This window comes from Panthera onca, chromosome A3 (genome assembly GCF_046562875.1).
Source record: "Panthera onca isolate mPanOnc1 chromosome A3, mPanOnc1 haplotype 2, whole genome shotgun sequence".
NCBI classification, from domain to species: Eukaryota; Metazoa; Chordata; class Mammalia; order Carnivora; family Felidae; genus Panthera; species Panthera onca.
Window position 1 is genome coordinate 94,875,662 of NC_138341.1, and position 18,581 is coordinate 94,894,242.

Consider the following 18,581-nt stretch of genomic DNA (forward strand, 5'->3'; position numbering starts at 1 on the left):
AATGTCTCTCTTTAACTGATTATATGATTCCTCTGAAAGAAATACAGATGTGTTTTTCTTTAAGAAGGAACAGTGCTTCTGTGTTTTGGAAGGCCCTTCCATGACACTATATGCCATCATTATTAAATCCTTTGTTTCAGTGTCTTGGGATCGTTCCATAACTAATATAATAAGCTCTCAGCAGCTGTCATGGGTGCAGTGTTGGAAGGATACAGAACTGTTCTTGGATCTGCCCCGGCTCCTTGTCAGGTTCACTCCTCCTTGCTCCTTTTGGCCAGCTTGTCATTTCTCTACTTGAGTTCCTCACATCCATATATTGTACTTCCATTTCTTTGATTAGGCCTTAAAACACCAGCAACATATATACTCAAAATGACACCCAGTGGGGGGTTAATTGCCTAGAAATCAGTCTGTCTTCATTTGTGTGGGGTAAGCAGTAGAACTTGGGGATGATTGTGTTAATGAAAAGTGTAATAAGACAATAGAGAAAGAGGATTAGTGGTGGAGGCAAGACACAGCTCTTAAAACTCCCTCCAAAGGTTCAAAAGCAAAGCAAAGCAGGGCTCCTGGCTGACTCTTATCTCAGGGTTGTGAGTTCCAGCCCCACACCGGGTGTAGAGATTGCTTAAACAAACAAGAAAACTTAAAAAAAAAAAAAAAAAAAAGAAGAAGCAAAGCAAAAGCAACTTCAACAGGAAGCTGAAAGTAAGATATTAGAAATAGAATCAAATCAGCAACTACAATAAATATAAACCATATAAACTTGCAGTTGAAATCAGAAACTCATGGAATCAGAAATCTCATTTACATTGAAGAACTAAAGCCGAGCCATATGATGTTTACCAGAGGTAACCCTAATACATTGTGTTCAGGAAGACCATAAGTAAGTACATACATTGGTAGCTGGGAAGAAAGATCACTGAGCTAAACTAAATATATGTCAGTTACATAAACTTTAAAGCAGAAATCACTTATTAGTGACAGTAATAGCTCTGAATTTATATGAACTTCATAGCCTCCAGATATATGAAGCAAAATTTGACAGAATTACAAGGAACTACTAATAAAACCATAATCATAGTGGGAAATTTTAATGTGAGTTCTTATTAATTGATCAGTCAAGCAGAGAAATATTGGAATAGAGAAGATGTACACAATACAATTTATCCTGATTGAATGGATATATATAAAAAACTTTGAACTTCAAAATACGTGTGATTTTTAAAAGCACATGGAACATTTACAGAAATTGACCAATTAGATCATTAAGTCTCAACACATGTCCATACTTTGAAACTATACCACATCCTGTGAATATGATGAAATAAATTAACAAAATTAAGAGACTAAAAACTGCACCCCAAATAAATTAAGTCCAAAAGAAACTGTGAATTAGAAAATACCTCAAACAGAACTACAGTGAAAGTTACATACCACAATGTCTAGATTGTAACTGAAGAGTTATATGGAGGAAAATATATGGCCTTAGGTGTGTATATTAGAAGAGAAAATTATTGGGGTGCCTGAGTGGCTCAGTCAGTTAAGTGTCTGACTCTTGATTTTGGCTCAGGTCATGATCTCATAGGTTTGTGGAATCAAACACTGACAGCATGGAGCCTCCTTAAGATTCTCTCCCTCTCTCTCTCTGCCCCTCCCCTGCTCATGTGTTTTCTCTCTCTCTCTCTCTCTCTCTCTCTCTCTCTCTCTCTCTCTCTTAAAAGAAAAAAAAGAAAATTATTGGTCTATGTGTTCTATTCAAAAAATTAGGAAAAAATGGCAGAATAGTATATAGAAGTTAATAAAAATGAACTAAGAAAGTTAAGAGAATGCACATATATACTAGAAAGCAGTGAAGATGATCAAAAACAACTCTTCAAAAGCATTAATAAAATAGACAAGTAGGCAGGATTAATTGAGGAAAAATAATGAGGGTAAAAAGGAACAGAACTACAAAAACAATGTAAGCTTTAAAAAATAATACAGTAGGTTAATTTGAATAGATTTATAAAAATAAAGGACAATTCCCAGTTTTACTGAAGCTTCAAATAAAAGAGAAGCTATCTTTTCCTGTTGCAGAGATTAGAAAGAAAGCTCCCAAAATTGTTATTTAGCTTGTGACACCTTGACAGTAAAACCAGACAAAATGAGTATTGAAAAAGGAAAATTAGAGTCTGTCTCAGTTAAAAGCATATAAATGAAAATCCTGTGGGGTACCTGGGTGGCTCAGTTGGTCAAGCATTTGACTCTTGGTTTTGGCTCAGGTCATGATCTCACAGCTTCATGAGTTTGAGCTCCAAGTCAGGCTCTGTACTGGCAGCATGGAGCTTGCCTGGGATTTCTCTCTCTCTCTCTCTCTCTCTCTCTCTCTCTCTCTCTCTCTCTCCCCTTCTCTGCCCCTCCCCCACTTGCACTGTTTCTCTCAAAATAAACAAACTTAAATTTTTGTAAACAAAAATCCTAAAAAAAGCATTAGCAAATGAAATCCAAGAATATTAGGAAAAGATCATACATACATCAGAGCTAAGAGAAGTTCACTTCAGAAATGCAAAAGCAAATAATAACAATGATGCAAAAGAAAGGTCTATCATGAGAAAGACAGCAGACAAATCCCAACTGAAAAACATTCTACTAAATACCTGATCAGTTCTCCTCAAAACAGTTAAGGTCATCAAAAACAAGGACATGGCCAAGAGAAGGTGAAAGAAACATGACAATTAAATGTAATGTGATATCCTGCATGGAATCTTGGAACATAAAAATTAATAAAAGACATTAGGTTAAAAACCAAAGAGGTCTAAATAAAGTATGGACTTGATATAATAATGTTTCAATATTGGTCTATTAATTATAGTAGGTGTACCATACTTACATAAGGTATGAGCAATGGGGGATGTCAAATTAGACATTTGTCTAATGTTAAGTTAGACATAAATCCACAAGGACAGGGACGGCAGGAAAAAAGGCAGTAGTAACCAACTTTTAAAAGTTGTAACAGATGACACATGGCCAAGGCATCAGCAGACCTGAGGGCACTGAATCCTGTGTTGGTACTGGGGAGAGACACGAAGCAAGCTGACTGAAGTTATTGTAGATTTCCTAAAAGGGTTAAAAAATTGTCCATATGAGGTAGCTATAGAAGTAGGAGGAAATGGTGGGGCTAAAAACAGGCAGACTGTTTGGAAGTCTATTTAAGAAGTAGTTAGAACTTCATCCCAGAAGAGGAAGCAAATAAATTGGGAGGTTTCTGGCCTGGAGTCACCAATAAACAGCTAAGTATAGAGGTGCTGTCTTGAAAACAAAGGAACTAAGGAATAATTTGCATACTCTCTGAGCAGTAGAGAGTCTTTTTCCTAGAATTTGGGTTCTAGGAATAAAAGCCCCAAAGAAAACGTAGGTCTGAGGTTTTCTGAGAACATGGTGAAACTCTCCAAAGATAATGCCTGTGCACTATGCTTCCATTCAGCTTTTTGTGGACCATTCTTAAATATGAGCAGATAGCCAAGGATCCCCAACCATTTGAAAAAGGTATCTAATATGAAAACACAAGACAAATATAAGAATATGGGATGAAGTAGGGGCGCCTGGATGGCTCCTTCGGTTGAACGTCCGACTTTGGCTCAGGTCATGATCTCACAGTTCGTTAGCTCAAGCCCCGCATCAGGCTCTGTGGTGACAGCTCAGAGCCTGGAGCCTGCATTGGATTCTGTGTCTCCCTCTCTCTCTCTCTCCCTCTCTCTCTCTCTCTCTGCCCCTCCCCTGCTCATGCTCTGTCTCTCTCAAAAATGAATAAACTTAAAAAAAATTATTAGAAAAAAAGAATATGGGATGAAGTAGAATGGAGCAGATCTTAAAAGGAGTCTGAAAAAAGTCTATTTAACCCATCCCCCCCAAACAGGTTAAGAGTACACTTATCTTAATGAACACTGAGTAATGTATAGAATTCTTGAAATCATTATATTGTACACTTAAAACATATTAATATAACACTATAAATATTTTTTACCTTAGAGTTTAAAAAAAAAGGCTGGGAAGAAATAAAATTTTAAAAAGCTATTAATATCTTCATGAGGTAAGAATATACTATATCCATGAAAGAAGGACCAAGAGTATAAAAATAGACTGAAAACAGGAAAGATCTTTTGGATATTGAAAATATGAACAGAGGGGTGCCTGGGTGGCTCAGTTGGTTGAGCATCTGACTCTTGATTTCGGCCCAGGTCATGATCTGAGAGTCATGGGATCAAGCCCCATGTGAGGCTCCGTGCTGATAATGGAGCCTGCTTAAGATTTTCCCTCTCTCTCCTTCTACCCCTCTCCCCTGCTCATGCTCTAAATTAAAAATAAAATAAAATAGAAATATGGCAGCAGAAATAAATTCAAATCAGTGGAAGTCAATACAATACCTGGATATTGTAGTCAAAAGGACCTAATGAATTGGCAAACACAGTGGCTGAAAATAGACCAGGTGACACCAGGAGGCTTCAGAACACTAGGTACAAAGAGGGTACAAATTTTGCCAACTTAATAATTTTCCATAAAATAATTTCAAGCCTCAAAATACTGCTTGCTGACTTTAAAATCACAAAGGAGTGGCACCTGGGTGGCTCAGTCAGTTGGGCAACCAACTTCAGCTCAGGTCATGATCTCATGGTCTGTGGGTTTGGGCCCCACATTGGGCTCTGTGCTGACAGCTCAGAACTTGGAGCCTGCTTCAGATTCTGTGTCTCCCTCTCTCTCTGCCCCTCCCCTCTTGCTCCCTCTCTCTCTCTAAAATAAATAAACATTAAAAAAATTTAATAACAAAGGAAAGTAAAAGAAATTGAAGCAAAGCATTTCCATCACAGAATTCTATACCCAACCAAACTATGGACTACAAGTCAGGGAACAAACACTTAGAGATCTATAGGGACATGCCCCTTTCTCAAGCACCACTAGGAGATATGGCCCACTAAAAGGAAGAAATAAGCAAAGAAATACTGTCTGCCATTTTGTGATTCTGGTCTTACAAAATAGACTATAAACATACATTCACACAAACACTTATACACAAATGTTTATGGTAGCTTTATTATAATCATTGAAAACAGGAGGAAACTATCCAAATATCCTTCAGTAGGTGAATGGATGAACAAACTATGGTATATTCATAAAATGGAAGATTAACCTGCAATAAGAAGCCCCCAAATGGATGAATCTCACATGCATTAAGCTAGGTGATGGCATCCACACCGCTACCTACACCACCCACTCACACCATTATCATACTGTAGGATTTATATGACATTCTAGAAAGGGCAAAACTCTAGGAAAAGAAAACAGCAGTACTTGTGAGGGGCAAAGAATAAGGGGAGGGGACTCACTATAAAAGGGAACTTTTGGAGTGATGAGGCTGTTCCGTATCTTAATTTTCATGGCAGTTTTTGGTGACAGTTACATGGTTGTATACACTCCTTAAAACTCCTTGAGTCTAAAAAGGGTAAAATTTATTGTAAACAAATTATACCCCAATAAGCCTGAGTTAATAACAGCCACTACAAATATCACCCCAGCATTGAGGCTGTCCCTTGCCACCTACTTTTCATGGCCCTGTTCCCTACCAATCCTGCTCAGGGTTCTCCTCCTTCCCCTCCTCTGCTGTATAAAACCTTTCACAGGATCTCCAGGAACTTTTTTCTCATCTCTAGGTTGTTGCCCTTTTAGTTTGAAGAATGAAAAGTCATTTGACCTTTCTTTACTGATTCTGCTTTTCCATCCTTTGGAATCATCAGCCATTGCACACTTTTAATCTTTAATTATTTTACCCTGAATACATAAATTGTCAAGCATCAGTGATTTGCACTGAAGAGAAAGGGCTGTAATGATGAAATCAAGATTGTGTTTACAGACATGTTTTCCTCCATAGATAGCAGTGAGTGCCTTGCAGATGACTGCAGTATAATTGCTGGAGGGAACCTTACCGGTTGGCACCCAGACTCTGCCGCTGTGTTATGGCGAAGAGTCCTGGGAATCCTCGGGGATGTGAATAATATCCAGTCCCCCAAGATTCATGCCAAAGTTTTTGGCCATCTCTATGAACTCTGGTACAAGCTAGCAAAGGTACGTCCTGCCACATTCCCTTTTGTTCTAAGAGGGGAAAATTGATTTATCATTTATCATTGATTTAACATCAAAACCCTGTTGGCAGTCAACTACTGAATGTAATCTGGAACATATATTCGGTGTTTAGACAAAGTTGTTTGATTGTCACAGAATAAATAATAAATAACTTGTAGTTTGGTCATTTCATAAATGCAAAAGAGCTATTTCATTTAATGCATATGTATGTAGAATATTACTGTAAGATATTAAGGGGTAGGGTATTGAGTAGTTTTTGTTATTTTCTTGATAAAAGTGATACCAGTTTTATTGTACAAGATTTAAAAAATGTAGAAAAGTATGAATAAGAAAATTTACATCACCATTCCACAGAGATAACCAGTATAAATATATAGTTTTATTTCTGTGGATAAACATATTTTTTACAAAAGTAGAATCTTAGAGTACATACAGTTTTCATTCTGGGTTTTGATTATAATCTATGCTTTCCCCAGGTTATTAAGTTTTTTGGATTTTGTTCTTGTTTTTAGAAAATGTGATTCATATTTATACAGTATAACTTATTAGGCCATTCCTTATCATTTGGAGTTGAAGATGTTTTGAGGCATTAACACTCAAGGGAAAACAAAGCCCTAGTTTTGTATTAAATCTAAAACCATGTACAGTAAGTGAGACACATAATTTAAAATGACAGTAGATCTCATGATAGAAGAAAAACTTGTACATATTGTAGGTTTTCGCTCAACATGTAGAAATTTAATGAGAAGTAGCTATTTGGCCATGGAACACAATATTGAAATATCATTGTGATAAACTATGTGTGGCCTTTCCTAAAATTCTCCTCTTTGTGAATTAGATACGGGATAATCTGGCAATAAGCCTGGATAACCAGTCTTCTCCGTCTCCACCGGTGCTGATCCCACCACTCAGAATGTTTGCATCATGGCTATTTAAGGCAAGTGGATATGTGTTTATTCCTTTATTGCAATTTCCTCTTCCTTTCTGAAATTGAGTTTAAAAAATGTAATTGGCCAAGACTGCACGTTTTGAAGACAAGCTGAATCTTACTAAAGCCACTAACTGCATCCTTCGTCTTCATAAACAACTCTTATGGAATACTGAGAAGTAAATAAAATGTCAAAATGCTCTGCATCTGGAGCTGATTAAATCTTTAAACCTCATCTCCTTGGCAGGCGACGACATTGCCAAACGAATATAAGGAAGGCAAACTGCAAGCCTACAGACTGATCTGCGCCATGATGACCAGACGCCAGGACGTTCTGCCAAACAGGGACTTCCTAGTGCATTTTTACCTTGTGATGCACCTGGGATTAACCAGCGAGGATCAGGTATTCTGTGACTCCCTTATCACGGTAGCCCACCAAGTGGAAAGTGCATCTCGCTATTTGCAGGTTAAATTAGGGTTCATGAAAAGACATCAAACATGTTGAAATTTTCAGTAGTTTCAGCTCTTCTACACAACAACCACATTGGTCTTTCAAAAACGTAAATCAGATTCTGTCACATTCCTGCTTCTCTCCACTGACTTTGCATTACGCCAACCAAATTTGAACTTTATTTTGTGGCTTACATAGTGCTTTATGATTTAGCTTCAGCTTATGTTGTCAAATTCAAAAATGCTGTTTCAGCCACTTTTTGTTGGGGTTCTGCATTAGATATTATTTGAACAAAATCATTGTGATCATTTAAAAATGTTTGAAAAGTATTATTTTAGTAGTTAGGATATTTTTGTAAAAGACCTCATGCGTAAATTAGGGGTCCTGACATTTCTTGATGAGGAGTCATTCTCATTTCTCCCAAAGGAATATGATTGGTGGGTTAAGTTGAAACAGAAAGGTCAGAGGAGTCAGTAGTGACAGCCCCTTCTGGTAGATCCTGGATGTGCAGGGTAGGAAGGATATGGCTAGTCCCACGCCTCCCTACCCTTGCCCATGGGCAGAGAGCAAGGAGGGGAGCAGGGACACCCAGAGTCCTGGTTCTCTGCCTGAATGTCAAGCAAGGGAGTGATATGACTGGTTTGTACTTCACAGAGATTATTCTGGACTCCTTCCAAGGATTATTCTGGAATCCGAATGGATTTGAAAATGTAACAGTGGTAGTGTAGAGTGGGAGGTTGGGCCTGGAGACAGATTAATTAGGAAGTAGTCAAACGAATATAGAATTTAAAAATGATGAGCAGTAAGATGATGGCACTGGGAGCAGGATACTGGAAGAGGAGAGATTTAAGCAATTTCAAAGCATTGAATGTTATCACTAGGTCTTCTTGAGCAATAAGAGGTATAGAGAATGTTTCAGCACTTACCCTTGAAATTGTAGCTACTCATCACTGAACTTGAATCACTCGTGAGCTATAAGCAGTCATCCTTTGTGTTTCTGTTTTATTCTTTGAAAGTATAATACGGACACACAGACCTTGATAAACTTAGGGTATGTGTTAAGAGGTCAGTCTCCTGAGTAGCCAGTTTTCCCTTGTTGCTTCAGAACGCGTTTCTTGAAGCTTCTCGACCCTTTAGCCCTATTTAAAACTCTCGCAATATATCCCTGATAACACCCTGGAGCTTTCATCATTGAGCTTTTATCTGAAGCAGTAACTGTACTGGCCTACTGGGTTGTCTTTGTCGTATCTGCCTGTTCCAACAATGCATGGAGGATATCCCTATATGATAGGCTGGACTTGTACCCATGGTCTCATTGATTTCCTAAATAAACGCAGAAATAGAGGTGCGAAAGTAGAGCCGTTTGTGTCCTGTGCTCAGATATCTGTAGCCATCATTGCAGATGGAAGCGTCTTTCACAGAATGACGTAGCTTCAGGTGGGTGGAAGATTGAGGTGTATAAATAGGGAAGAGAATTAACTCTCACGGATCATGACGAGATCCCTCAGTGACAGAAGAGACAAAAGCTTAGTTAACAACACAGTACTGTAAAGCAGTATTTTGCTAAGATTTTGCAGGGAGAAAAATTTACTTGGAAATAACAATCAACTGTAGAATTTTCTCAATTAATAAAAACAAATTAGAAGTCAGCAGCCAACACTGGGGTATTCCTGGAATGAGTTTTCTAGAAAGTAACATAAATGTATGTAAATTTAGGATCATCTTTCTATTTTAAAGTCTATCAGAGTGGAAATGAAACGATCAAGTGAGAAGAAATAAGACTTTGAGAACCCAAAATATTATTTAAAAAATATGATTTTACAGGGTAGAAAAGGGAGTTTTCATATTTTATACTTAAAATCATTTTCCCATTTTAATATATGTCATGTTTTCAGTTGAGTTTGATTTTTTTGTGGTTCATTGTAAAATACATAAGTCTTAAATGTTGGTCTGTTACTAAAAGTGATCCCAACATCCAGACTTGTAAGACAAAACAGGGATATCATAAATCTCTTTTATAATCAGCCTATTGTCTAGCCATTAGAGGCTTGAATTTTTATGTGTGCTTAATAGAAGTGGCTGTATCCTGCAACCTTAACAATTATTAGTATATATTTGAGAAGCCCTGACTGCCAAAATAATTACTTACTGTAAGTAAACCTTGTTTCTTTTCCAGAAGAAAATTGCACAGAAAACCTTCTAATGAAAGAAACTTTTCTCATTTAAGTAAGAAATGTCTCTGATAATTAGTTTAACTTTTGGTCCACATGCCTAAATGGATCATGGTGGTTGTCCCAGAACTTATATGTTATTCTGGAAACACATATGACATTAATTATAAAAAAACAAGAAAGCACTTACTGTAGAGAATACAGTTAAATTCAGTTTTTTAATCCATGAACTGTGCACCTGTGACTAGTACCATTTCCTTCTTATGAGAGTTCTCAAAAAGTCACTAGCCCGGTGCTAAAAGACTTTGTTCCTGCAGAGAGAACCTTATAAAAATCTTCCTTATTTCTTAGTAAGGTAAGTAATAGCAAATAATTTAAAATGTTCTAACATTTATTAGTTTTATCTTAGAAAAAAATCCAAGGTGAATTTCCTCCTTTCACCTCTGGGTGGCACACTTGCCTGCATAACTCACTGTGTAGCTCACCCTCCACCACTGGCCTTTGAAATGGCCCCAAGGCCCATGGCCCTGGGAGCATGATTGTGTGGCATAGTCATTTTACAAATGCTTCCCTAAATATGAGAGTATCAAAATTATGTCAGCAATGACTAAAAAAGTGTTGAAGTGGAAATAAGCTCTAAGATGTTAAAAATCTTTTATTTCCAGACCTATGGGTCCTTATAGTAATTGAAAACTTTTTTTTTAATTAAAGAAACCTATTTGTGGGGCACCTGGGTGGCTCAGTCAGTTAAGCATCTGACTTCAGCTCAGGTCATGATCTCACAGTTCATGAGTTTGAGCCCCATATCAGTCTCTGTGCTGACATCCCAGAGCTTGGAACTTGCTTCAGATTCTATGTCTCCCCCTCTCTCTGCCCTTTCCCTGCTCACACTCTGTCTCTCTCTGTCTCTCAACAATAAATATATGTTAAAAAATTTTTTTAAAAACCTATTTGTAAAATAGATGTCTCACAGACTGTGTTCTATGATACAATCGTATAAAACCATGGTTACATTTAATATGGTGGCCAATTCATTATGAAAACAAATATAGTCATTTCTGTATTTAAAATATTAATAGTAATACATTTTGAACAGCCAAAATGCATCACATTCCAAACCAACGTTTTTGTTTGGACCAGTTTTAGCTAGTCTATTAACTTAATAATTTAATAGCTAAAACAGTGACCTTATCAAGTAGTATTTTCCCAAGTTCATGTGTAGTCTGAGTTTATTAGTTTATTAGTATGATTGAAAAATCATATAGTTTTATTAGTATGATTGAAAAAATGCTTTGAAATAGCTGTACTTTTCCTCCATTCTGAATTAAAAAAAATTGATCCTGTTACTGGTTTAGAAAGAAAATAATTTGGATTGTAAGGACTTTCAAAATAACTATACATCATGAATAAAATTTGGGGTGACTTGTGGGACTGATTGCCTAGCCTTCCTGTGAAGGGTCTTCCACTTGGCTTCCTTCTGCCCAGCTCCTTTGTATCTGGTTGGCTGGTGAGGGTAGAGGGTCTTTATTTCCCCGACTCCCACCGTGCCAGACTCTGTGCTGGCACCTGCGTGATGTTTTCCCACTGGTTTGTCTCTGCAATTCAGTTAGATAAATATCATAACACACTGTTTAAATAACAAAGGTTCAAAAAATATCAAGAACTTTTGCCCAATGCCACACACTAAAAAGGCTGTTAGAATTCACAGGAAAGGCGTGGTTTATTCCACAGGGTATGTCTTCCCCATTGATTCACAGCTAACGGGCCTGTCAGACAGTTGTTTGTTCTGTTCCTTCCTCCTTCTGTCTTGTTCTACCTGGGCTCCAGCCTTGGTCCCCCCCACCTCAGACTCCTCCTGACTAGAGCGCCCTCCCACTTCCAACCCGAGATAGGTTTCCACAGCTGCCTCCCCAGCTCCTCACCATCTTTCAACTGCTCTTCTAAAGCTGTTCCTCGTTGTTCTTAGTTTTTCCTAAAGCCTCAGCAGCTTTTTCACCTCAGTCTTCCCCAAAATATTTGGACATGAAAAGAGCTATGATTTAGATTTATTAAAAACAGTTCCTATTAATTTCATCGTTATTTAAAACATATGGAAAGATCAATATGTGTAAAATGGAAAGGGACAGTTGAGGAAAGGAATTTCATTTTCATGTTTCTAAGAACATATATCAAAGACTGGAACGTTTTCTTTGCTTAAAATAAGCAAACTATTTTTTAACAATGACTTACAGATTTAATGTCTTAATGTAATTTGTTACACATCAAAGTTAAATTCTCTTTTAAGTGCAAAGCCTACATTAATGTAAAATTATTGCAAATTTGCATATAGAAATTTTGGGAAATATAGGCTTTGTCATTTCCATCTATAATTTTGTATTATCCTACTTTGTAATGCACAAAAAAGCATGGGGCCTGAGGTGGAAAAATGTGTATTTTTCAGCCCTGAGGTAACCATCTAGTGACAAATTTGAATTGTAACAGGATAAAGTCATGATTTAGTGTAATATAGTATGATATAGTGTAATAGTTAAGAGCATGGGCTTCAAGACAACCTGTCTGAGCTCCAGCCTTGGCTAAACTTTATCATTTGACTTCACTATGCCTTTCTCCCCTTATATGTAAAATGCAGGTAATTGTGGTGCTTACCATAAGGGTTATTTGAAGACTTTGTGGAGCTAAAATATATAACGTACTCAATTCAGAGCCTGGACAAAACAGCCCTCAGTAAACATGAGCCCTTGTAATGACACTGAAGAGTATGAGGAGAAGAACATACTCTGTTATCGTAAAATGTTAATATTTTTCTTTCCCTGTGTATTTTCTCACTTTTGAACATACTCGTTTGACTAAAAGATATAATTAGGCATTGTGGAATTTCAGAACAGATGGAGAAATACCCTCTCCCCTTGCTGTGGGTCAGACCTAAGTAAAATGTTAATTTAACCCTCTTGGGATTCAGAATCATCGGCCACTGGTTCACTTTCTACCCACTCCTCACCCTGCCCAGTGTGCCATCTGTATGATGGGAACTAAAAAGCTGAACTCTGCATGTCCCCAGCTCCTGTGGCTGGGTTGACACCCACTATGGTCCTGTCCAACAGGGGCACCTACATGGTGGTTCGGGAAAGTACGCATAGGGAGTGGTGAGCGGCAGCTGTCACAGGGGTTCTGCTCAGGCACCTGTGTCATGGCAGCAAGGGCAGACAGTAGCTCTCCTGGAACCGCTCTGTGGTATAGCTGGACGTTTCTGCTCACCACCTTGTTCCTGGACATGAAGCATTCATGCTGGGTTCCCTGGCACTTCTAGAAACTCTGTAAGGCATCCAGTGCCCTGATATAAATACCCTTTGTCCTCATCTCAGCCGAGTGGATTCTGTTGTCTGCAAGTAAAAACGTGGCTCAGGCAGGGAGCGCTCTGTATGCTACCATGCTGGGTGCTGGTGATACGTGATCAAAACTGTTCATATTTCAGTCGCTAAATGCACTTGTAGCATTTCTTTTTGCCCTCCCTTAATTTTAGCCATTTGTTTTGTAGCCAAGAATATTTCACTTGTTTCAGGAACCTTTTGCTTTTATTTAACTTTATGTTTTACTGAACCTTTTGCCATACCAAAAAACATAATTTTAAACATCGTATATGGAGTAATGTTCTTAGAAGTCAAAATAGCTCCTGATTTTCTTAACGGATGTAACAACCTCCTCTCCTGAGGTATATGATGGAATAATATAATAATAAACAGTCGTTTGTAAAAAGATCCCAAGGGGTCCCTCAATGAGCATAAGACTCAGCAGTGAGCTATGAAAGCAAGGTGCAGGGGTGATACTTGTAAATTGGCCATACCTGACTCTTTTAATAACCCAGACAGCCTGTATCATGCAGTGATATGTAATAATTGCATCACCTTTTCTCAGACAAAGAGTTATTCTTTGCTGAAAAGTTAGACTTATAACTAGAACCGTGTGTTGGATACACATACATTTATAAATATATTTAAAGCTAAACATAAATGAGTGTTCAATTTCAGGAAAAGTGCAGAATTAAGATGGCAAATTAGGAACCTTGTTTATCTCATATCCAAGGAAGTAATTCTAATAAACCTTTAAGGCACTTATTCTCTACAGCAAGTGATTCTTACCAAGGTTTAAATTCTTGATATTTGGAGTCAGTGCTACCAAGATAAACTGCATATTTATAAATTTAAAGGTCTAACTGATGTTTAGAGGATTAAATGGTAACCTTGGTGTATATCAGAGGAGGAACTCTAGAAGGCTAACTTAAAAGTTTCATTTGAAAACAATGTTTTAAAACTATAGGGTGTACAGTGAGTAGAAACAGGACTAATCCCAGACCTTATTCCTAAGGTTTTTAAGAACAGGGAAATGTATCTTCTAAGACATAATGATATAAGATAGCTTCAAAATATATTCAACATTTGACTTTTATGGATGACAGACCACATATTGGGAGATGACAGACCTGCGAGATAGACTCAGCATTATCTCCCACTGACCATGGGGCCCTTGCCTGAGCACATGAGACCAATGAATGAGTTGGACTAGAGGACCTCTCAGGCCCTCTCCTATTGAGCATTCTTGGATCCTCTGATCTATTTTTAGGCATTTTGTTATTAGGGTCACATTGTTTTTTCCTGAAGATAGCAAAAGGTTCGATAATCTTTACATGTTGAGTATTTTTTCTCACCATTGTAACTACCTAGTCAGGTTCTAAGGGTGTAGACAGCGGTCTGATACACGTAAGTGAGTAGGTACAGGATCATTCAGCTTGTGCAAGAGCCAAATAAGTGGTACACACATTATAAGAATTGAACTGGGTTGAATACCCTTGTAGCCGAATTGGTTCGAAAGCAGCTCACAGAGGAGGTGGAATCGTTTTGAGCAGACTTTTCAGGGATGGATAGGATTTAAACTGTAGGATGAGAAGCAGGATGGAATTTCGCATGTCTGAGGTACAGACCTTCTCAAGCCATGTTCAAGGAACAGTGACCATAGTGGTTTGTGTGTAGTGCCAGACATGTGCTTGGAAATAATGTATGGACATAAATCTAGGCAGCCCTGTAGGGAACCTTGATTCAGCATCATTTTCATCCCATAGGTATGGGGAGCCATTGAATGTTTTGAAGCACAAAACTCAATGGGGCGCCTGGGTGGCGCAGTCGGTTAAGCGTCCGACTTCAGCCAGGTCACGATCTCGCGGTCCGTGAGTTCGAGCCCCGCGTCGGGCTCTGGGCTGATGGCCCAGAGCCTGGAGCCTGTTTCCGATTCTGTGTCTCCCTCTCTCTGCCCCTCCCCCGTTCATGCTCTGTCTGTCTCTCTCTGTCCCAAAAATAAATAAAAAATGTTGAAAAAAAAAAATTAAAAAAAAAAAAAAAAAAAAAAAAACTCAACATTGCCAAAAAAGCATTTTAAGAAGCCTAAACCATAGTGGTTACGTGGGATGGATTATAGTCAGGAAGGAGTGATGGCAACAAACACAGAAAGGGAATTGCTGTCGTAGCCAAAGGCAAGGTAATGAGGGCCTCACAAGGACTAAGAAACAGATGGCGTTTGTGTGAATAAACTTATTTATTTATATGTGCATATATATGTAATGTGTATACTTCTGTGTGTGTGTGTGTGTGTGTGTGTGTGTGTGAGTGAGAGAGAGAGAGAGAGAGAGAGAGAGAGAGAGAAAGTATTTCAGACAGGTTGGATATAGTGCTGAGAGACAAGTGCCTGAGAAGATAGAGCCTGCTGGCACTATTCCCATTATATCTCAAAGCAAAAATTAATCCAGAAAGGCAAGAAGATGAATTGAGAAAAAGTGGGGGCAAGGTAGGATGGGACCCCTCTCTTTGTCATGGGCACTGCAGCACGAGGTCAGGTGAAACAGGTGTATGGAGAATACACTGAGGTAGGTGTTAGGAAATAGAAATGTGTTGGAAAGATTTCCAGGCACATTTCCTCTCCTCTTAAGAGAACATATCATATCATCTATTGGAATTTGAACAGTGATGTCCGAACTACAAATTTATTTATGCTTATTAACCTAGATTTTCTAAAGGTCTCTATTACCTTACGTTTTTGTTAGCTAATTTTGTTACTATTTGTTTTTGAAAGCACTTTGACACTTAAAAAAAGCTTTTATTTTTCTAAAAATAGTATTTATGAGTTTGAATTTACTTTTTTTTAATTAATGGGATTTTATTGAATAGAAGAGTTTACTACAGGAATAAATAAACTAAAACTGTAAGTTTGACTTAGTTTTGATGGAAGAATAATGTTTACAAGGATAGGTGATATATGTGAACCGTCTCCTGACATGTATTAATAAGTTAATAATAATTCTTATTATGTGCTTATTGTACAAATTCAGAGTAATAAAATGTAGACTCGATCACATAGTTAGTGTTATACCACCAAGTAACATCCACTCGTTCCTGCGTGTTTCCCATACGGTTTCATGAGAATGTATAAGCCATAGATTAGTCAAGTTTTACCAAAGAAAATTTTATTATAACTTTGCTTAGCTATCACTGACATGGAGACTTAAGACAGATGACTGAACCAAAATAATAAACGGAGCATTTTGTTCTTTTCTTTCACAGCTGTAAAACCAGTAATTATTTTCATTAAGCTGTAGACTGAGCTCACTTACCCCTCATACGCCGCAGTTAAGGAAAGTAGAAATATGTAGAAGGTAACAGATGGGAGAGGCTTCAGTTAGGAGGTCTAACACATGTGCAGTGAGCCTGCTTCACAGCTTTAAAAAGTGTAAGACGATAGCAGCAGAGGCTGACCTGGAGAGGGAGAGGTTTACCTGAGGCCAGAGACTTGAGTTTTCTTTGATTTCCCTTTTTGGAGTTAAAGGTATAAAGACTTTCTTTCAAATAAATGCTATCAGCGAAGAATATGAATTATGATTTTAAATACGAGTTTAGCCATATGTGTTTAATAAGCACATGTTACACAAAATAAATTAAAGTGTAAAAATGCAATATAATAGCAACTCAGTGTATGTGGAAAATTGAAAGATTTTGTTCTTACTAAACTGTTACCATATGGTAAAGCATATAAGCTGACCTACATCCTTCAGTAGAAAAAATTGTTCTCTTGTGCCCTGAGGTCTCTTTTTGGAAGGAAACCCTACTGTGGCCTCTAACAAGGCCCAAGTCACCAGAATCTCCTTTAGTAGACTCACTGGAGTGCATCTTGTCTTTTCCCAGATGGAATAGACACTCAATAAATATGTTGATTGATTGAAACTAGAAACAAAAGGAAGACTTCCTTAAATCCATGTGGCATCATGGGGAAGATTGGATGACCAAAATAGCTGAGCTGAACCGTTCTGGTTGAGACTTTGGCCCCAACGATCAATTAATTGCAGGGCTGACGTGAACTTTCTGTAGTGGTGATGCAGCCATCATTCATTACCCTAGAACAATGATTCTTGGGACCAGGGGTGGTGGTGGTGGCTGCTCCGTCCCGTCTAGGGACACAGAGCAATGTCTGGAGATACTTTGGTTGTCACAAGACGGGAAGGGGATGCACTGGTATCTAGCAGGTGGAAGCCAGAGATGTCGTTAAACATTCTACAATGTACAGGACCACAATAAAGAATTTACGGTTCAGTGTCAATAGTGCTGTGCTGGGGGAACCCTGCCCTACAATAGTACCTGTGCTGATGACACCAGACTAGAAGAGCCAGCCTATGTAAATTAAATGACAAAACCCAGCAATCAAACAAGAATGAAAGACTAGCTGTCTCAACTTAACCAGGGAAATTAAACCCTACAAAAATTTAACCAGGGAGATTAAAGAGAGGCGAATGTTTTAGGTGGAACATTATGAAAATTGCCAGTAGTGGACTGTTTTTCAAAAGTGGGGTTCGATTTCATAGGGTTCAATTTATTTTTAAAAAAGAAAAACAATTTAAGAACTCAAGCATAGAGCCATCACATTAATTCAGAGTTACCAGGACAAATGCCTGAGGTGCATTTGGTCCGGAAGCCCAGTGTGAATGAGTGGTGTGGTCTGAAGTCACAGAGCCTGAAGCACTGCAAGTGTGAGTGGAGGCAGGGAGGCAGGGAGGAGTTGGGGTGGCTGTGCTCCCCTGTGCACGCTGCCAAGTGACTGAGAGGAGGAAGGATGGCGAGAGAACAGCTTGCGTGGTGAGGAGTTGCCTTCTTTCAAATGTCTGGAGCCCTGCCTGCGGGGAGAGGGAGGTCAGGCTGTCTTACTTCCAGAGTAGGGACTGATGGTAGACTCCAGCTCACCACCAGAGGCCCTTTCTAACCAGGTGTCCTGTTCGGACCTGGCATGTGATTGGGGGTTTATAAGCTTCTCAGGCTCTGTCTCATCCAAGGCCAGCTGTTTGGGCCACCTCCTGGCAACCTGGGGAAAAGAGCTTGAGCCCTGGCCTTGCCTCCTCGAGTCAGTGAGCACATAGCCTCTTCTGGCTTGAGCTGCTTCATCTGGGAAATGGGGTTGTAATGGCTCTCTTTGGAGCTCTGGAAAGGTGAGGACACTTATGCCTTCAGTAGGTGCTAGTACGGTCACTACAGAAGGGATTCTCTTGTTGTTTGGAAAATCACTTGTTGACCTGCAAGAGCTTCTTTTCCCATTTAGAATTCCATTAAGATTTTAAGAAATTCACATTTTTCTTCAGGCAGAGAACTGAGACAGAGAGGTGGCTTCTAGAGGCATTACAAATACCAAATTGTACTTAGGTCTTAACTCCCATGTGTAAAGGATCGATTTTTGAATATAAGAGATTTTAAATCATGACTGTGGTTTATAATCCATGAAGGATAGGTTTGGATACAAGGAAATAATGTCCCAAAAAGCCTTCTAAATTGCAAGTTTTGTTTCTGTGAGAAAGTGCTCTCCTTGTGGGGAATATCTCTTTGTGTCTGTTAAT

At 38.5% G+C, this 18,581-nt stretch overlaps 1 protein-coding gene across 6 annotated transcripts in view; it reads left to right on the forward strand.

The window, feature by feature from the left end:
- The window catches only part of RALGAPA2 (Ral GTPase activating protein catalytic subunit alpha 2), a 323,002-nt gene that overhangs the window by 140,932 nt on the left and 163,489 nt on the right, over nt 1-18,581 (forward strand). For all 6 annotated transcript variants that reach the window (XM_060610992.3, XM_060611000.3, XM_060611012.3 and 3 more), the window contains 3 exons: nt 5,903-6,096; nt 6,953-7,051; nt 7,290-7,445. In XM_060610992.3, coding sequence (XP_060466975.1) covers nt 5,903-6,096; nt 6,953-7,051; nt 7,290-7,445 — 449 coding nt within the window. The remainder of the gene's footprint in view (nt 1-5,902; nt 6,097-6,952; nt 7,052-7,289; nt 7,446-18,581) is intronic.